The sequence below is a fragment of the Apodemus sylvaticus genome, chromosome 1, assembly GCF_947179515.1.
Source record: "Apodemus sylvaticus chromosome 1, mApoSyl1.1, whole genome shotgun sequence".
Lineage (NCBI taxonomy): Eukaryota > Metazoa > Chordata > Mammalia > Rodentia > Muridae > Apodemus > Apodemus sylvaticus.
Window position 1 is genome coordinate 96,011,054 of NC_067472.1, and position 18,248 is coordinate 96,029,301.

An 18,248-nucleotide genomic window follows, 5' to 3' on the forward strand; every position below is an offset into this window, starting at 1 on the left:
GTGGGGGCGCATGCCTGTAATCCCAGCACTCTGGGAGGCAGAGGCAGGCAGATTTCTGAGTTCGAGGCCAGCCTGGTCTACAGAGTGAGTTCCAGGACAGCCAGGGCTACACAGAGAAACCCTGTCTTGAAAAAACTAAATCCAAAAAAAAAAAAAAAAAAAAACTTATTGAAAGGGAGAATTTCTTTTACTTCACTAATCATACGGAATATATTAGATTTGGAATTGGTTAGCAAGCTAGTCTAAGCCAGTGGCAATTAAAATAATTTATGGTATAAAATACATCACACTGTGAGAAAGTCAAAAAGCTTCCAATGTGTACCATTAATAAAAACATCATGCCTGGCAAAGGCAGGCAGATTTCTGTGAAAAATTAACTAAATTAAATAAAAACAAAAGTTTACTATCCCAAGTCTCCAGTCATATACCAAAATGATGAGCCACTCATAGGAATCCATTAAATCAAAATTTTTTTTGCCTTTCTTTTTTAAGACAGTTTCTCTGTATAATCCAAGATGCACTCAAGCTCAGAGATCTGCCTGCCTTAGTCTCCCAAGTACTAGGATCAAAGGTTTACATTACCACACCTGAATTAATCTTTTCTTAATCAAAAGCCAGTGGTTTTTTCAATATCAAAAATTCCTACCATGCCAAACAAAACAGTCCAGCTGATTTGTGCAACATACCTAAGGACCCACCTTTGATGCTCAACAGCATATAGACTAAGTGAGGTGATATCCAGAACATAAGAGTTAGAGGCAAGGGGTACTGAAAATCAAAGTCATCCTCAACTATGTAGGAAATTGAAGGCCAGCTCTGCACCAATATATGAAAACAATACCTTAACATCTCACCAGGGATATCCTGAACTCCAAACATTTCACAAGGCTAATATACCCCTAAAATCTACCCATTAAGTATTCCCTTTATTACTAGCTCATACTCATACCTTTCCAGCTCTTTTCTCATTTGCTCATATTATTCAGTAAGGTGTGATACAGCTTCCTCAAATGTTCCCTTTGATCTCCTACAAACATTTCCTGAGGATATATGACCTAAAGGCCATCAAAATCCAATTTCCTCACGAATTTTCTTAGCATTCCCAAAGATCCATTGTAAATTCCTGGTGCTCTATAAATACTATGTGAAAATAATCTGAAATTCCTATTGTAGTAGCCTCCTCTATACCACATTTAAAAATCCCTCATGTTCTTTCCTGCTAAGGTTATAGAGAGATTCAAATCTTCTTAATGACACTGCCAACTTGTTTATTCTCTCTGGCTGTAGTCACTCACTTACCAGAACTACAACTGGCACTCTGATAGAAGTTGGAGCGACAGCCGGAACATTCCTTAGCAGGAAGATGGGTAGCTGGTGGGGACACAAGAAAACACCAGTACCAAGGGTGTAAATGGTGTGTTTTCATGCCTACTCAGAACAGCACAGTTCTTTGAAAAGGGATTCCAAAAAAAGTGTAGTTCAGAACTAGAGGACTGATGGTGGCATCTATCTAGTTCTTAGGAATGGAAGTCAGGTTATCAATACTATAATTCTTCCTTATAATTTTTTCCACACCATACTTTCATATGCCTACCAATTTCACTGCTTTGACCACATGCTTGAATGAAAGATCCTTCACCATTCGCCTTACTACTCCTGAAAACACAAACCAACCAACCATCTTCCTTTTAATTCATGTGTATCAGTGTTTTGCCTGCATGTTGTATGTGTTACACACTACTTGTATACCTGCTGCCGACAAACCAAGAAGAGAGGACTTTGGATTTCCTCGGACTGGAATTACAGACGGTTATGAGCCACCATAAATAAGTATGCTGGGAATCAAACCCAGAGCTTAAGATAATTCTAAAATCTTTAGTTTAAAAATTATTTATATGAACTATAGTTCACTGAAAAACAGGAAATTAGGTAGTTTAATGTGACTTTTTCAGAATACATTGACTTCTAAAAGATCAAAAGCTGGACATGGTGGCACGCATTAATGATGTTAGCTCTTGGCAGGGCAGATGCAGGAACTTACAGAAGCATTAATCAGGAACTCACAGAAAAAGTACTCTATTGCTCAATGCACTCCAATCAGCTTCAAACAAGTGCATGCATACTCACAAATCTAAAAGCTGTTACCAGTACCTACTGAGGGGCCCCAATTTTAGAGACAATTTTTGAATAAGAAACAATCATTTTAACAAAACACTGAGGACAGTGGGGGCAAACATAGTTTCTTAGTAGTTAGAGAAAAAATTTCAGGATTAGAATAAGTATCTTGAGCCTGTGTGAGGGCTCAGCAGGTGGGTGTCCCTGCCAGAAGTCTGAGTTTTTATTTTCAGCACTTGCTTGGTGCAGGTGAAGGAAGATGTTCCCAGCTTGTCTTCTAGCCCACATATGTACACTGGACTACTTAACACACATATGCACACACAAAATTAGTAAGTGTGATTTGTAAAGAAAATCCAGATAAGAATCCTACTTCAATGTTAAATTGACATTAATTTACTTATACCAAAAGCAATCCCACAACTCAAAAATTTAACTGGAATATTTAACTGGAATTAGGAAGAACACTTACTCATAATTTTTCACAAGCTGATAAAGGCAAAGAAGAATTCCCAGCCAACAAGCACTGTTTTCAGACTGTAGATAAAAACCAATCTTGTCCACAATGGCGGTCCAGCGGCTTGGATAGTCATGTTTGATGATGTGATGGATGCATGTAGTAAGCTGTACCCTGAAAGTCAAGGCTCAACAGTAAGGAAGAAGAATCTTAACATAGACAAATCTTCACTAAAGCAAAGGAAAATGGGTTTTTTCAAAAAAACCTAATTCCAAATAATCCTTCAAAAAATTGGATAAATATAAAATGCAGATAATTAAAAACAATTCACTCAGCAACATCTATCTCTTCCTACCAATTTAACAGAAACCCAATAGCCATCCAAGCCTGATTGCACATACATAAGTACCAGCAAGCTGGTGTTAGAGACAAGCGAATCTTGTATGTGATGCCAGTTTGAAAAGCCTATTTATTTTCCATTGTAGAAAATACCAACTACACAAGCATCTGCAGTGAAATACTGTGGTTCATACTTCTTGGGAAGTTTAGAGTTCAAGGATAGCCTGGACTACCAGGTTAACCCGATCTACTAAAAAGACCCTTTTCAAAAAACCAAAACATTCAGTCAGAGATATAGTCAATATAATACTTGCTTTGCAAGCATAAAGACCTGATCGCCCGAAACCTATGGATAAAGTCAAGTGTGGCACTGTACACGTGTACAATCATGCGTTATGGAAACAGGGATAGGAGAGGCCAGGAATCTTGCTTGTGGGCCACCCTTGTCAAATCAAGGAACTCTGAGTTCAGTGAGAACCTATATCTAAAAGGTCTTAAGTAGGTAGGAAATAATTTAAGACAGTGTATGTCAGACTCTGTCTTGTCCACACAAAAATAAGTTTGTATGGTCATATAAAATAAGAGTGCTAGCCAGGCACACCATTAATCCATACACTTGTAAGGCAGGTAAATCTCTCTGAGTGCAAGAGACCAGCCTGATATAATACATTCTCAGGCTACCAGACAGCATAATGATAAGGGTACTTCCCTCCCATGAGCAGGCCTTATTTCAATGCCTGCTCTGAAGAGGTGTAGGTCTTTCCAAAAAAAAAACAAAACAAAACAAAACAAAAAAACAAAAACCAGCCTTCAGATTGTGAAACAGCATCCGGCAATTTTTTCTTTCCCGGTGGAGGAATAAAAGAAGCTGGGGTACCATGACAGACAAGTACCTTACTACTGAGCTACACCCTCTGTAGTTCAGCAGTTGCCATTGTGAGACAGGATCTTTCTGCTGGTCATAAACTAACCGCCCCTCCCAACTTCTGCCTCTGAAATGCTGGATTACGGCCATGCACCATCCCAGCTCTACCATCTTTTCTTCTTCTTTCATCCAATCACACAGTGCTGCATAACTTTCATCTTGGCTTTGTAAATATGAAGTACAATGGAAAAACAAGGAATCTTAAGTATATTCTACAACAGTGTGTTACAATTTTAAGTTATAAAAATAACAGGTTCTCTTGACAAACCAAAAAGAAAAAGAAAAAAGCAGGTTGAATGTCTTTAATCCTTGCACTCAGTAGGCAGAGGTAGGTGGCTGAGTTCAAGGCCAGCCTGCTCCACAAAGACTCCAAATACATAAAATATTTTTAAAAAATAAAATTTAAAAAAATGGTTGTATGTTCTGAAAAAAGAAAACTTTAAAAAGAGAAGCATAAAACCTATACTTGTAATAATTAGTAAATTTCAATAAACATACCTGATAAGCTCAGGTGAGTGTATAATGGCTTCTACAATATTTTCTCGAATGCAATGTCGGTCTTCTTCTGGAATAGTATACGGGGAGATGTCCCCTGGTGTGGATTCCCGATCAGGCCAATATTGTGTTATCATATTTTTCAAATAAATAACACCTAAAACAGACAATCCACAAAATAATCTTTACTGTAAAAACAGAATACAGTATCTTTTGAGGAATATCAACATTAGAAAGAGATTCTTTTATAAGTAAACTAACACCCAATTATTTCAAGTCAATAATCAAAACTCAGTTGCAGGCAATTACCCATAAAATTATTAAACATACAGCCCAAAAGAACCCAGAAAATAAACACTGTATACCAAAAATTATCTTCTAAATAAAGCCAGTAATGATTAAACCATATAAATGCAGATCCTACAACTCATTATATGAACATGATAAAGTTTTATTATAGAGGTGGTGCGCGCCTGTAATCCCAGCACCTGGGAGGCAGAGGCAGGCGGATTTCTGAGTTCAAGGCCACCCTGGTCTACAGAGTGAGTTCCAGGATATCCAGGGCTACACAGAGAAACCCTGTCTCGAAAACAACAAATAAAGATAAGAAAAATAACTGTAGTATAAGGGTTCTTAGTGTCTAAACCCAGTATTTCTATCACATAGAACTTCAAATTTTGAGATGTGCTGTACTCAAATCAAAAAATTATAGATTACAATCTCCCAGCCACCATATACCTTTGCGCATTGCTGTCTAGGAGTTAACAAGCTGTTGATGCAAGTATTACCTAGATCATTAACAAGGCTAGCAGATTACAAAGGTATAAACATGAAATTGACTGCTACATTCTGTGGGAGACTAGCTTTTTGACTGGTAAATTCAACCTGAAGTCCTATACCCATTTAAACAAAGGTAACTGTATCTTAAGAATTTAATACTTAATCTTAATAGTATTTTTTTAAAAAGGAATTGTATATATTGTAAGCCATAGGACTGACATATTATACTGTCACTACTGTATAATTAATTTATTCCTCCAAAACATAGCAAGAGGGGCTGGAGAGATGGCTCAGAGGTAAAGAGCACTGACTACTCTTCCAGAGGTCCTTAGTTCAAATCCCAGCAACCACATGGTGGCTCACAACCATCTGTAATGGGATCTGATGTTCTCTTCTGGAGCGTCTGAAGACAGCTACAGTACTTACATAATAAATAAATTAATCTTAAGGAAAAAAAACATAGCAAGAGCAAAATTAGGACCTGACAGATTTTTTTTTTCATTATAATGAACACAAGAATTGAATTCATACTTATTTAACTTAGTAGTATTTGTTTTTCATTATGACTAAATATAAACTGAAAACTACACAGTGTAAGTTTATTAGGATTCAGTATACTTCAAACATACTACTATAAAACCAAAATGAACTCATCATTCAAAGTCTAGAAGATAAAAGAACTATAAATATATATATGCATGCATTAAAATTTCTATTAGCAGGTGCAGAAATAGCTCAGCTGTTAAGGGCAGCTGCTACTCTTCCAGAGGACCCAGGTTCAATTCCTACCACTCACATGGTATCTCACAACCATCTATCTGGAACTTAAGTTCAAAAGTACCCAATACCCTTGTGCAGAGGCCCCAGACATACACATGCTGCACAAATGTATATGCAGGCAGAACACTCATATACATGAAATGAAATTTCAAAATTCTTAAAAAAAAAAATGTCTATTAGACCAAAAATGTAACCTTAAGATTAATGATTATTTTAAATTTGTATTAAGTTCATGGGTGGGTGGTTAGTTGGCCTTTCTATTCATCCATCTATTACCAGTGCTGGGGATAAAATACAGGGAATTAGACACTAAAATGTACTCTACAACTGAAGTACACTGAAGTACCAATTCCATAGTTTAATTGCTTCCCTTTTATAAATATTAAAATAATTCTCCAGTATAATTTTATCTTCTAATAATATCTAGTTAACATTTGGGAACTAAAGACTATATAAGCTTCCTTTCGAGTTACAGGTCCTGCAAGAATACTAAAACTAAAATCTTTGCTTAGAGCTTAAGAGCACTGGTTCAATCCCTAGCACCCACATGATAGTTCACAACTGGCCTCAGGAGACATATTATACCCAGGTAACAACACACACACACACAAAGCTTTTGGAAAATAGAAGTATTCAATTGTCACTTTATAGATGGAAAGATGGTTTGGCAGTAAGATCACCAATGATCTGGGTTCAATTATCAGCATGCACAACAGCACTTCTCAACTTTTAAGTCTAGTTCCTGCCCCCTGTTAGTCTGAGGGCAATGGGCACAATAATGCACAGATAAGAAAACAAGTAAGTCTCAAATTTTTTCATTTAAACTCTACTGCCAAATATCAAGATACTTGCTGTTGCTACAAACACCAAAAGTGAATGGATTCTTAATATAGATCACTCAAGGGCCATAACAAACCTTTCGATCAATATTTTGTTTTTACACTCAAGGAAGTAATTCAAGAAACTTACCTGCCTGTCTCACAGGTAAATCCAATTGTTCTGACATAGTAATCTGGAGCAGTGTTGAAACGAAATTCAGAGACTTGTGTGCCTATAAAAAGTAAACAAAAAGACTTTAAATTTCTGCATATGAACATAACTTATTTGTTTAGACACATCTTGAACCCATCATCTTCCTTCCTTAGCTTTCTAAGTGCTGGGATTACTGGGACATATTGTTTATAAAAACTGATTCCTTGGAATGATTGTACTGTGCTCTGTCCAGTAGCTAACATCTTTAATTCCAGTACTCAGGGAAGCTGAGGCAGAAAGTTAAAGCCAAACTGAGCTAAAAAGAGACTCAGAAAAATCTCAAAAATCAACAGCCAGGCGTGGTGGCACACGCCTTTTATCCCAGCATTTGGGAGGCAGAGGCAGAAGGATTTCTGAGTTGGAAGCCAGCCTGGTCTACAGAGTGAGTTCCAGGACAGCCAGGGCTATACAGAGAAACTGTCTCAAAAAAACAAAACCGCCAAAATAATCAATAGACTCAGATTTAGCTCAGTTGGCCTGGTTGGTGCTTGCATAACACACAAAACCCTGGGTTTGATCCTTAGCATCTCAAAAACCAAGTGTGGTGGTGCATGCAGTCCCTGCACTCAACCATTCTATAACCCAAATTAAGGGATCACAAACCTCTTCTGGCCTCCAGGGACACTGCACATGTGGTGAACTCATAAACATACAATAAAAATAATTTGTAAAAATTGGAGAAGAAATAGGTCAGGTTAGGACCACTGGCCGTTCTTCTAAAGAACCTGTGTTCATTTATTAGCACCTACATGGAAGCTCACACACCTGTTCTTCCAATCCAGGGGATACAAGACTGGCCTTCCCAGGCACCAGACAAGCAAGTGGTAGACTGACATACAAAACAAGCAAGCACTTAAAGATAATTTTAAGGGCTGGAGAGATGGCTCAGCAGTTGAGAGCACTCACTGACTTCTGGAAGTTCTGACTTCAAATCCCAGCAACCACATGGTGGCTCACAACCTTCTGTAATGAGATCTGCTGCCCACTTCTGGTGTGTCTGAAGGCAAATACAGTGTGCTTACACATAAAAAATAAATCTTTAAAAATTTTTTTAAAATATTTTAACTGTCAGGCACTAATAGAACACACCTGTGAAACCTACACAGAGAAGCTCTGTCTCCAAAAAATAAAAACCCAAAGAGAATTATGAACCAAGAGCTTAACTATTAGTCATAACAGTAGTAACAATAATATGCACATACTTTCCAACTAGGACAGTTTGTTTTAGAAATTACTTAAAAGCTGGAAAAATGGCCCAGCGGTTAAGAGTACTGACTATTTTTCCAGAGGTCCTGAGTTCAATTCCCAACAACTACATGGCAGCTCACAACTATCTGTAATGGAATCCGATGCCCTCTTCTAGTGTCTGAAGACAGCTACAGCGCACTCATATACATAAAATAAATATCAGAAAGGAAGAAAGAAAGGAAGAAAGAAAGAAAGAAAGAAAGAAAGAAAGAAAGAAAGAAAGAAAGAAAGAAAGAAAGAAAGAGAAAGGAAGGAAGGAAAAGAAAAGAAAAGAAAAAAAAAGAAAAGAAATTACTTAAAAGACCAAAAAAAGTTTTCTGATGGAGGAGTCTGGAAACAATGTTCAGAAATAGCACAAGAGGAAGGAAAAGAAGAAGGAAGAACAGATCATCAACCTTGGACCTTAGGTAACTGAACGAGAGAATGTATTTGCTGTCTGCCACATCTCTGCATCCTTCAATGACACCCTTGTCCATGTTATCAATCTTTCTGGCAAGGAAACCATCTGCCGAGTAAGCAGCAGAATGAAGGTAAAGGCTGACCGAGATGAGTTCTCTCCTTGTACAACCACGGTGGCTGCCCAGGATGTACAGGTGGGAGGAGCTGGGCATCACAGCCTTGCATATCAAACACCAAGCCACAGGAAGAAACAGGACTAAAACCCCTGGGCCTGGAACCCAGTCAGCCCTCAGAGCTTTTTCTGGCTCTAGGATAAATATTGGGCAGATTGAAGATGTGACCCCCCCATTCCCTCTGACAGCACTCAGGGGGGTTGTCATAGTCCCTGTGGAAAGGACTTCTCACATTATTTTCTGTCAATAACTTGCTTTGCGTAAGCCTAAAAAAAAAAAAAGCCTACATCATTAAGGTGCAGCTGCTGACGGAAAATTAACAGACTATCCACCTACTACAATAAACACATTTTTCTATTAAATTGTTTTATTTACATGGTTGTTTTACCTGCTTATATACCTTGTCCTGCAGAGCCCAGAAGGGGGCACGTAATTCCTGGAAAGTTCAGCTAGTGTTCTTAATCACTGAGCCATCTCTCCAGCCTGTTTCCATAATTTTTAAACTACTCTGTAGCATTGACTTAGCCTAATTTAAAGACAGAATTACAAATACTAATATAGTATTATTGTTTCTATCTTGAACAATGTTTAATTCAATATACAAAATCCCCAAGTATATTCTAAATATCGTTTTTATGAACAATGTTGTCACTAAGTTCTTGTCTCATAACCAAAATACTCAGGGAGTTTCTCCCTCCCAAATTCTGAACAGTACCCTTTGCTAAGAAATGTTATATATTTGGTGTGTGGTAAAGGATAGGTGGAGACCAGAGGACCAAGAGATCAATGTCATTCTCAGCCACACAGTCATTTCAAAACTAACCTAGAATACTGTCTCAAACAAACAAAACCCAAAAACAAGCTTGATGATCCTGATGTTCAAATTAATTTCTAGACACCCCAAGCTGGGTCATTATTTTGCCTCTCAAATCTATTTATTTTTTGTTTTGTTTTTTTAAGCACAGGTTTCTTTTTTTTTGGGGGGGGGGGGGGGTTTGAGGATTCCGAGACAGGGTTTCTCTGTGTAGCCCTGGTTGTCCTGGAACTCACTCTGTAGACCAGGCTGGCTTCTTTGAACTCAGAAATCCACCTGCCTCTGCCTCCCAAGTGCTGGGATCAAAGGCGTGAGCCACCACTGCTGGGCTCACTATTGCTTTCTTGAATAGGAGGAATACTAGAACTGAGTCTAGGTGCTCACACATTCCAGCCCCTTCTAAATAACAAAACCAAACCAAAAACCAAGCACCATTCTCCAGGGTCTAGCCCAGTAAATGGATAGAATTAGAACTAGAAACACAAACGCTGGATTTTCTCTTTCATTTGAGGCTTCTATTTCCAAATCCTCAAATACATGAGTACATATTAGAAAAGCAGATAGGGACTATTATTAGGGGAGGAGGTAATAGGAGAACTAACAGTGTACAAATGATATGATCTCTAAATGGGAAAAGGATAAAATTAGGGAACAGGGAGGAAGATAAATACAAGAGAGGAGGGTAAAAACAGTTAACATTTCTTAAAAAGACACAAGGAAAGCCAGGCAGTGGTGGCGCACGCCTTTAATCCCAGCACTCTGGGAGGCAGAGGCAGGCGAATTTCTGAATTCGAGGCCAGCCTGATCTACAGAGTGAGTTCCAGGATAGCCAGGGCTATACAGAGAAACCCTGTCTCGAAAACACCAAATCCAAAAAACCAAAAAACCAAAAAAAAAAAAAAAAAAAAAAAAAAAAAAAAAAAAAAAAAAAGACACAAGGAATCATACAATTACCTTTAAAAAAGGACCTGCAACACACATATAGTTTAAGATCAAGTATCTTATCTGGGCTTCCTCCCAAGAGCCAAGACCATCCAACAAAAACCCCCAATACCAGGCATGATAGCCCCCACAGGGTTTCTCTTTGTAGCTTACAAAGGAAGGAAGCAACCAACTGTCCCAGGCAGCTCTGATGCCTACAAAGTCTACAATGACCAGCCTGGCATGATAGCTCTAAGGGTACAATAATGGCACAAATAACTAGGCAGTAACCAATGACTCTCTAATTGAATTTAAGATCCTCTTGGGGACTGGGCAGTGGTGAGTGGTGGCGCACACCTTTAATCCCAACACTTGGGAGGCAGAGGCAGGTGGATTTCTGAGTTTGAGGCCAGCCTGGTCTACAGAGTGAGTTCCAAGACAGCTAGGGCTACACAGAGAAACCCTGTTTCCAAACAAACAAACAAACAAACAATCCTCTTGGGGGGGCTGGAGAGATGGCTCAGTGGTTAGGAGCACTGAATGCTCTTCCAAATGTTCAATTTGGAATTGAACATTCAATGCTGAATGATGAGTTCAATTCCTACTACCACATGGTGGCTCACAACCATCTGTAATGGAATCTGACTTCCTCTCCTGGTGTGTCTGAAGACAGCTACAGTATACTTACATATAATAAATAAATCATTTAAAAAAAAAAGCTGGACAGGGGTGGCACACACCTCTAATCCCAACACTCGGAGGCAGAGGCAGGCAAATTTCTGAGTTCAAAGCCAGAGTGAATTCCAGAACAGCCAGGGCTATACAGAGAAACCCTGTCTCGAACCCCCACCTCCCAAAAAAGATCCTTTTGGCAAGAAAATCTTTCCTCGTATTGAAAACCTAGCTAACTACCCAGGACTAGAAATGTCATGGATCTTGTTGAAGAATCTACAAGCACTGCTTTACTAAACAAGCAAAATCCCAAAGTATATTCTAAATGTCTTTTTTTTTTTTTTTTGGTTCTTTTCGAGACAGGGTTTCTCTGTGCAGCCCTGGCTGTCCTGGAACTCACTCTGTAGACCAGGCTGGCCTCGGACTCAGAAATCCGCCTGCTTCTGCCTCCCAGAGTGCTGGGACTACAGGCGTGCGCCAACATGTCTTTATACCCACAAATAAGTGTAGTCCTTACCTTTCGAAGAAACTTCCCACCATTACAAAAAAAACACAACCAAACAAAAACCAAAATTGTAGAGCCCAGACCCAATGGATACACCTTCTCCTAAGGCTCAGGAATCATTTTGGAAAAGAGGGCAGAATGAGTGTAAAAGCCTGAAGACAACATTTCGCTATTACAAGATTGGGTCTCCTAGGAGTATCAGAAGCTACAACCACAAGTCTAAGCAACATAACTGCCAGAACACAAACTGAACAAGGACAATAGCAAAAGCTCAAGAATCCTCCACTTGGATCTGGTGAGATGGCTCAGAGGTTAAGTATACTGACTGCTCTTCCGGAGGTCATGAGTTCAAATCCCAGCAACCAACCACATGGTGACTCACATCCATCTGTAATGAGGAAAACACACACACACAAGAATCCTCAACTTTACACAAAGAACTATAGGCAACTAAGGAATTCTAAGGAACTTTTCTAGGGAAGATCACACCAACTGGTTATCCAATACAAAGTAGTCAGTCCTGACAACATACAAATAACATTAAACAGACTAGTAGACTGTATTCATGTGCTTAGGAATATATATGCATATATGCATGGAACTAAAGTGAAAAGACAGGGTTTTCTGTATAGCCCTGGCTGTCCTCGAACTCAGAAATCCGCCTGCCTCTGCCTCCCAGAGTGCTGGGATTACAGGCGTGCGCCACCACCACCCAGCTGAAACCCTTTCTTCCCTTTCTTTCAAAAAAACAAAAAAGAAGTATAAATATCATAGTAATGAAAGTAACTGTTTATGGCAATCATCCCAGGACTCAAACAGTTTGAAACACAAAATATTCATCAATACCAAATTTACTTTCTCAGATAAACCAGCCTGAAACTACAGACTAAAATAAAATCTGCCCTTGCAATCCAAAATGCATTTGCCCCATAATGCATGTAGGCACTCAAGATTCCCTCCTAAATACTTGCTATTGTGTATTATTGTGTTAATACTCTAATGTTCATTCTCACAAACTGTCTTCTAACTTCACACAGGTGCTGTGGAACATATGCATGCACTCATGCAGATATATATAACATACTAAATAAGTTTTCTCCTAATCTAAAAAAAGACACATCAATTAATCTCCAAAATAAGGCACTCAAATAGATAACAGATTTATCTATTTTCTGAGACAGAATTTTACTTTTTAAGCCAGGCCAACAAGGAACTCTTCAACTTACTCTCCTTTCTCAGCATCCAAGGTGTTGAACTGCTATGCCTAAGCAAAAATCTATTTTAAGGATTAAAAAATTAAGTATTCTAGATGGCTCAGATGTTGGGAATGCTGGCTATTCTTCTAGAGGACCCTGAGATTCAACTCCCAACACCTACACTGTAGCTCACAACAATTTGTAATTCCAGTTCTACAGGATTAATGCTGTTTTTCTGGTCTTGAAGGATCTCAGGCATACACACCTGGCACAGACATACATACTACCAAAATACCCACACACATAAACATCTTTGTTCTTTAAAGAAATGTGTTAGGTTTGTTATATGTACCTGAGTTTTCTGCCTGCATTTATGTGCACCATACCCGCCCATTGCCTGGAGATCAGAAGAGGGTGTCAGATCTCCTGGGAAACAAACCTCGATCCTCTGGAAGAGCAACATGGGCTCTTAATTACTAAGCCATCTCTACAGCACAAATGAATGTTCTAAACACTTCTTTTTTTTTTGGTTTTTTGGATTTGGTTTTTTAGAGACACGGTTTCTCTGTGTAGCCCTAGCTGTCCTGGAACTCACCCTGTAGACCAGGCTGGCCTCGAACTCAGAAATCCACCTGCCTCTGCCTCCCAGAGTGCTGGGATTATAGGCGTGCGCCACCACCCGCCTGGCTGTTCTAAACACTTCTATTTAGGCTTTTGAATTCAACAGACATTTCCTGTGCCTACTGCATGCCAGTCATTACATGCTTAGAATTGTTGTCAACTTTCCTACTAATATTGCTACCTTGTTGTGACTTCAGCATTTCAATTGAAGGTTTCAGAACTAAGACAGAAGTAGATGGAGTCAGGAAACAAACTCTAGGCTTCATCAACTTGTACATTAAGTAACATATGCAGCAGCGGGCTGGAGAGATGGCTCAGTGGGAGAGCACTGACTGCTCCTTCCAGAAGTCTTGAGTTCAAAGCCCAGCAACCACATGGTGGCTCACAAGTATCTGTAATGTGGATCTGATGTCCTCTTCTGGTCTGAAGACAGCTACAGTGTACTTACATATAATAAATAAATCTTTTAAAAAAAAAAAGTAACATATGCAGCTCAAGTAACTTGAAGGATTTACTGATGCCACTTCCACACAACACAGTGGCAGATACTATTTAATTATACATATAAGGAAACCCTGCAATCAGCAGGTTCCACAGCCTGATATTCAGATGGAAAAAAAATTTAGGGAGAAAATTGCACCTGTACTGACATATAGACTTTACAGAATGTTTACAATTAACTGAACATTATAAAGATTTAAAGTACAGGGGATCTAATGATGCAACGCAGTAGTACACAGGCTAATGCTAATATGTAAATATCCCATCTTACACAAGAGACTTGACCCCTGTTGATATGCATGACAAGATATATTGCTGCATAAAGACTGTACAGAATTTTAAAATCTTTCTTTTTATGTATGTATATATTTGCATATATGTAGACATCAGCATACATGTTGACAACATTGCTAGATTTGGTTCTCTACCACACAGGCCATTTGAAAATACTATCTAGGTTGGACACAGTGGTGTGAGATTTGTAATCCTAGCACTCAGGAGTCTGAAAGACAAAGAACCATGTCTCAAAAAGAAAAAAACCTACATGCCACAAACCATCTAATGTCATTTTTAATCTTAGTTATGTGATATGTCTACTTAAAGAATACTCGGGTATCCTTTAAGTAAACATGATACTCACGAGAGCTTTATAAAACAAGGGAAGGAGATGGGAATGTAGTCAGAAAATGGGAACTAGTCTACAATACATTTGAAAAGATAGATGAAGGAACTAGTCAGTGAGATACCTGAAGAGTTTCGAACACAATCCAGTGTGAGCACAGGAGCTCAGCAGGCAGAGGCAAGTACATTTTTTGTGTTCAAGGACAGTCAGGTTAACAGAACAAATTCTAGGCTAGCCAGGAACTAAGATTCAAGCATCCTCCCTCAAAAAAAAAAATTAATTTAAATAAAACTGCTAAAAAAAATTAATTAAAATAAAACTGCTGAAAAAAATTATCTCCAGTTTTTAGCTAATGATTAGCTCACTTAGTTAAGGGAATCATTCAAATGTCAAAGATCTTTTAACATGAGCAATATTAAATGTCTAAGGAGTAATAACAGCTTTAATGAAAGATAAAGTGTGTACCTTATCACACTGAGTGCATAAGAGCCTCTCAAAGATGTTCTTTTCTCATTCTTCAAGACTTATCTGAATTGTTTCCTAAGTCAAGGTAAACATTCTAAAAGTTACCTTAGGACGATTACCTAACAATCTAAATGCAGTAACTGAAAAACATACAAGAGCTAAAAATTACAGAAATGCCAGCCAAATTATACATTTTCTTTGGCAGAAAAGATTATCAGTTTTCACTGTTCCACTGTACTCTAGAATAGCAGATCAACTGCTGAGTCAAAGACTTTGATTAATATTTTGATTATTCCTTTAACTTTTAAAACATACTTGTCTGCCGGGCGGTGGTGGTGCTCACCTGTAATCCTAGCACTCTGGGAGGCAGAGGCAGGCGGATTTCTGAGTTTGAGGCCAGCCTGGTCTACAGAGTGAGTTCCAGGACAGCCAGGGCTATACAGAGAAACCCTGTCTCGGGGAAAAAAAAAACAAATACAAAACAAAAAACAAAACAAAACAAAACAAAAAAATACTTGTCAATATTTTCTCTACATCTATATTATACTAGTGCTCATAAGTAGACATACAAAACTGGATGTGCTGGTACATGGACTAGAAAGGCTGAGGCAGAAAGATTACCCAGGAATTTGAGACCAGCTTGGGTTCTGGGGTGAAACCCTGTCTGAAAAACAAAAACAAAACAAAAAACTAGAAATGTAGTTATTTTTCGCAGAATTTCACATTTGAAGACAATATTTACCAATCTTTATACAGAAGAAATCAACCCTTTTAAGAAACAATTTTAAGAGTTCCATGTAGTCATGAGAGAAATACCTAGGACAAAATTTTCAGCTTTTCTAGACTTATTTGAAAAAGCCAGTGTCTCATCTGCAGTCCAGGCTGGCCTGAAACTCCTGAGCTGGAGCATCAATCCTCCTGCCTCAGCAATCCAAGCACTGGAATTATAGGTGTAAACCACCACAGAATGCCTTGTTTTATCACGTGTATTACATTCCATAAGCAGAATAATATAGATTATAAAGAAAATCCATCTAAAACAGAGCAATTGATCCATTAACTTCTTGTATGATTTAATAACATTTTAAAGGGACAACTTGTTTCGCCTTACCATTCATTTTACATCCCAAAGTAAGTGCTTGCCTAGGTGACTTTGGGTCTAAAAATTTCAGTATACTATGACCCTTCAGCATGGTCTCATTTACATAAAGATGACCTACCTTTTAATTTTGAAATAATTCAATTTATTTGAACTGTGGGTGGTCTTGAAGACGTGTAAATTCCTTGAAGGCAGAGATATCTTTACAGCATAGTAAACTTCAGATGCTCAATTAATGGTCTCCCTGATGTTTCTCTGTCAATGCTCTAAAGATTTCTTTAAACAAGGGTTTCTTTTTGCGTTAAAAAAATACTTATACATATGTGTGTGTAAACATGCATACGTTTTAGTATATGTGTATATACAGTATACATATATATGTATATGAACACACACACTATAACACTAAGACTCAGTCAGGTCTGGAGACGTTACAGAGGCCTTTTTATAAACCTCTTTAAGTCTTAGTAATATATAAAATAGCAAAGTTCAGAAATAAAGAACGATGATGAAATCAGTACAATGGAATATCCATGTAATATTACGGTTTTCCAAGGGGCACTGCCCAAAACACGTGGAAGAGAAACCAACTCTCCACAAATGTAGCATATGAAAGCTCCATAGGCGCCGTAGATTATCACACTTGACCATCACAGCAACCCTGTGGCCTAATTTCATGAATGAGTACAACTCATGATCCGGAGGTTACAAGACTTGCCCAAGGTCACTTACTCCAGAAATCAGTAAGGTTGCTATACCTAGAAGGTCGCACTTTATCTGACCCTATCCACTACATCATCCCGCCTCCCAACTGTGGTACTATGACAGTACCAGAGCGGGGATCGCACTGTGTAACCCACACTACCCCTGCCCTACCAGATCTGAAATCTGTCCCTAGGAGCTCGCCGGCGAGAAGAAAGTTGTACCGGACGGGCAGGTCACTGATCCACCTAGAGCCGAGACAAGGCTGACAGGCGCAGCCCCTAGTGGACTAGCTAGCTTTCCCAGGAACCCCGGCCGACGCGGCGCCCGCAAGACTGCTCTGGGACACATCTTCACACCCTCCCAGTTTGTCTCGCCCCCTCCCGACAGCAAGGAACAAGCTGGGAGAGAGCCAGAGGGCGGCGGGCCACCGGAGCCGGCCATGTGTCTAGACCGTCACGCCCGCTAGCTCGGCCGGCTCCTCACGCCCAGACCGGAGCCAGAGGCCCACTCAGAAGCCGACAGAGAGGCGGCCTGGGCGCCGCGTCCCCGCGGCGGAGTCTGGCACGGCGGGCAGATCTCCACCCAGCCTCTCCAAATGGGCTCGTCCGCGACGCGCGACGCGTTCCCAGCCAGGCCTGGAAGGCTTGGCCTGCCAGTCCACTAGCCCGCAGCAGCCGCTAGCCGGCCGTCCTTACTTCATTGAGCTGGCGCTCAGCGGCCTCGCGCAGGGCTGGGTCCATGGTGCCCCGTAGGGCCTCAATGATAGTGTTGGGATCCATCGCCGCGCGGTCAGTCAAACCCGGGACACCGGTGCTACTGAAGCAGAAATAGCGCCACTCACTGCGCACATGGACCGGCCGCACTCCGCAGAGGCAACCGGCGCGAAAGGAAAGAGAAGCGCCAAGGCCCCGGATAGAACCTTCTCGCCTCGGCGTGGAGGCGGGAGATGCTCCGGCCACTTCCTGTCAAGTCTCCCGCGGAGCACCCTGGGAAATGTAGTCCGCAAACACAAGACACGGCCCACGTGGCTGGCCCCCGCAGCAGTCTAACTACTGAAAGAAAAAAGCTTCAACGCCACATAAAGAAATGTAAAATAGTTACAAATTCTATATGATATCCCTAGAGCACCTCAAACAATATGTGATGCAATACGTTGTTACTAACGGTATAATTAAAAGAAACTTCTGCTTTGTTTTTTGAGACAGACTTAATGTAACCCAAGCTGACCTGAACTTGTTGCAATACCTCTGCATCAGCCTCCCAGATGGAACTTTCTCAACAATGATTTGAGATGGATGGATTTTTGTGTGTTTTTTGTTTGTTTGTTTGTTTGTTGCGGCTTTTCTTTTTTTTTTTTTTCTTTTTTTTTTTGGATTTTGTTTTT

General features: G+C 39.6%; 1 protein-coding gene across 2 annotated transcripts in view; it reads right to left on the reverse strand.

Moving 5' to 3' along the window:
- Positions 1 to 17,797, reverse strand: part of Ipo7 (importin 7) — a 42,045-nt gene extending 24,248 nt beyond the window's left edge. The window contains exons 1-4 of one of the 2 annotated variants that reach the window (XM_052201337.1): positions 17,560 to 17,797; positions 6,861 to 6,942; positions 4,335 to 4,488; positions 2,588 to 2,746 (exon numbers count right to left, since the gene is read on the reverse strand). In XM_052201337.1, coding sequence (XP_052057297.1) covers positions 2,588 to 2,746; positions 4,335 to 4,488; positions 6,861 to 6,942; positions 17,560 to 17,643 — 479 coding nt within the window. In that variant the 5' untranslated portion in view covers positions 17,644 to 17,797. The remainder of the gene's footprint in view (positions 1 to 2,587; positions 2,747 to 4,334; positions 4,489 to 6,860; positions 6,943 to 17,559) is intronic. The other variant, XM_052201336.1, reaches the window with a different exon arrangement.
- Positions 17,798 to 18,248: the final 451 nt, after the last annotated feature.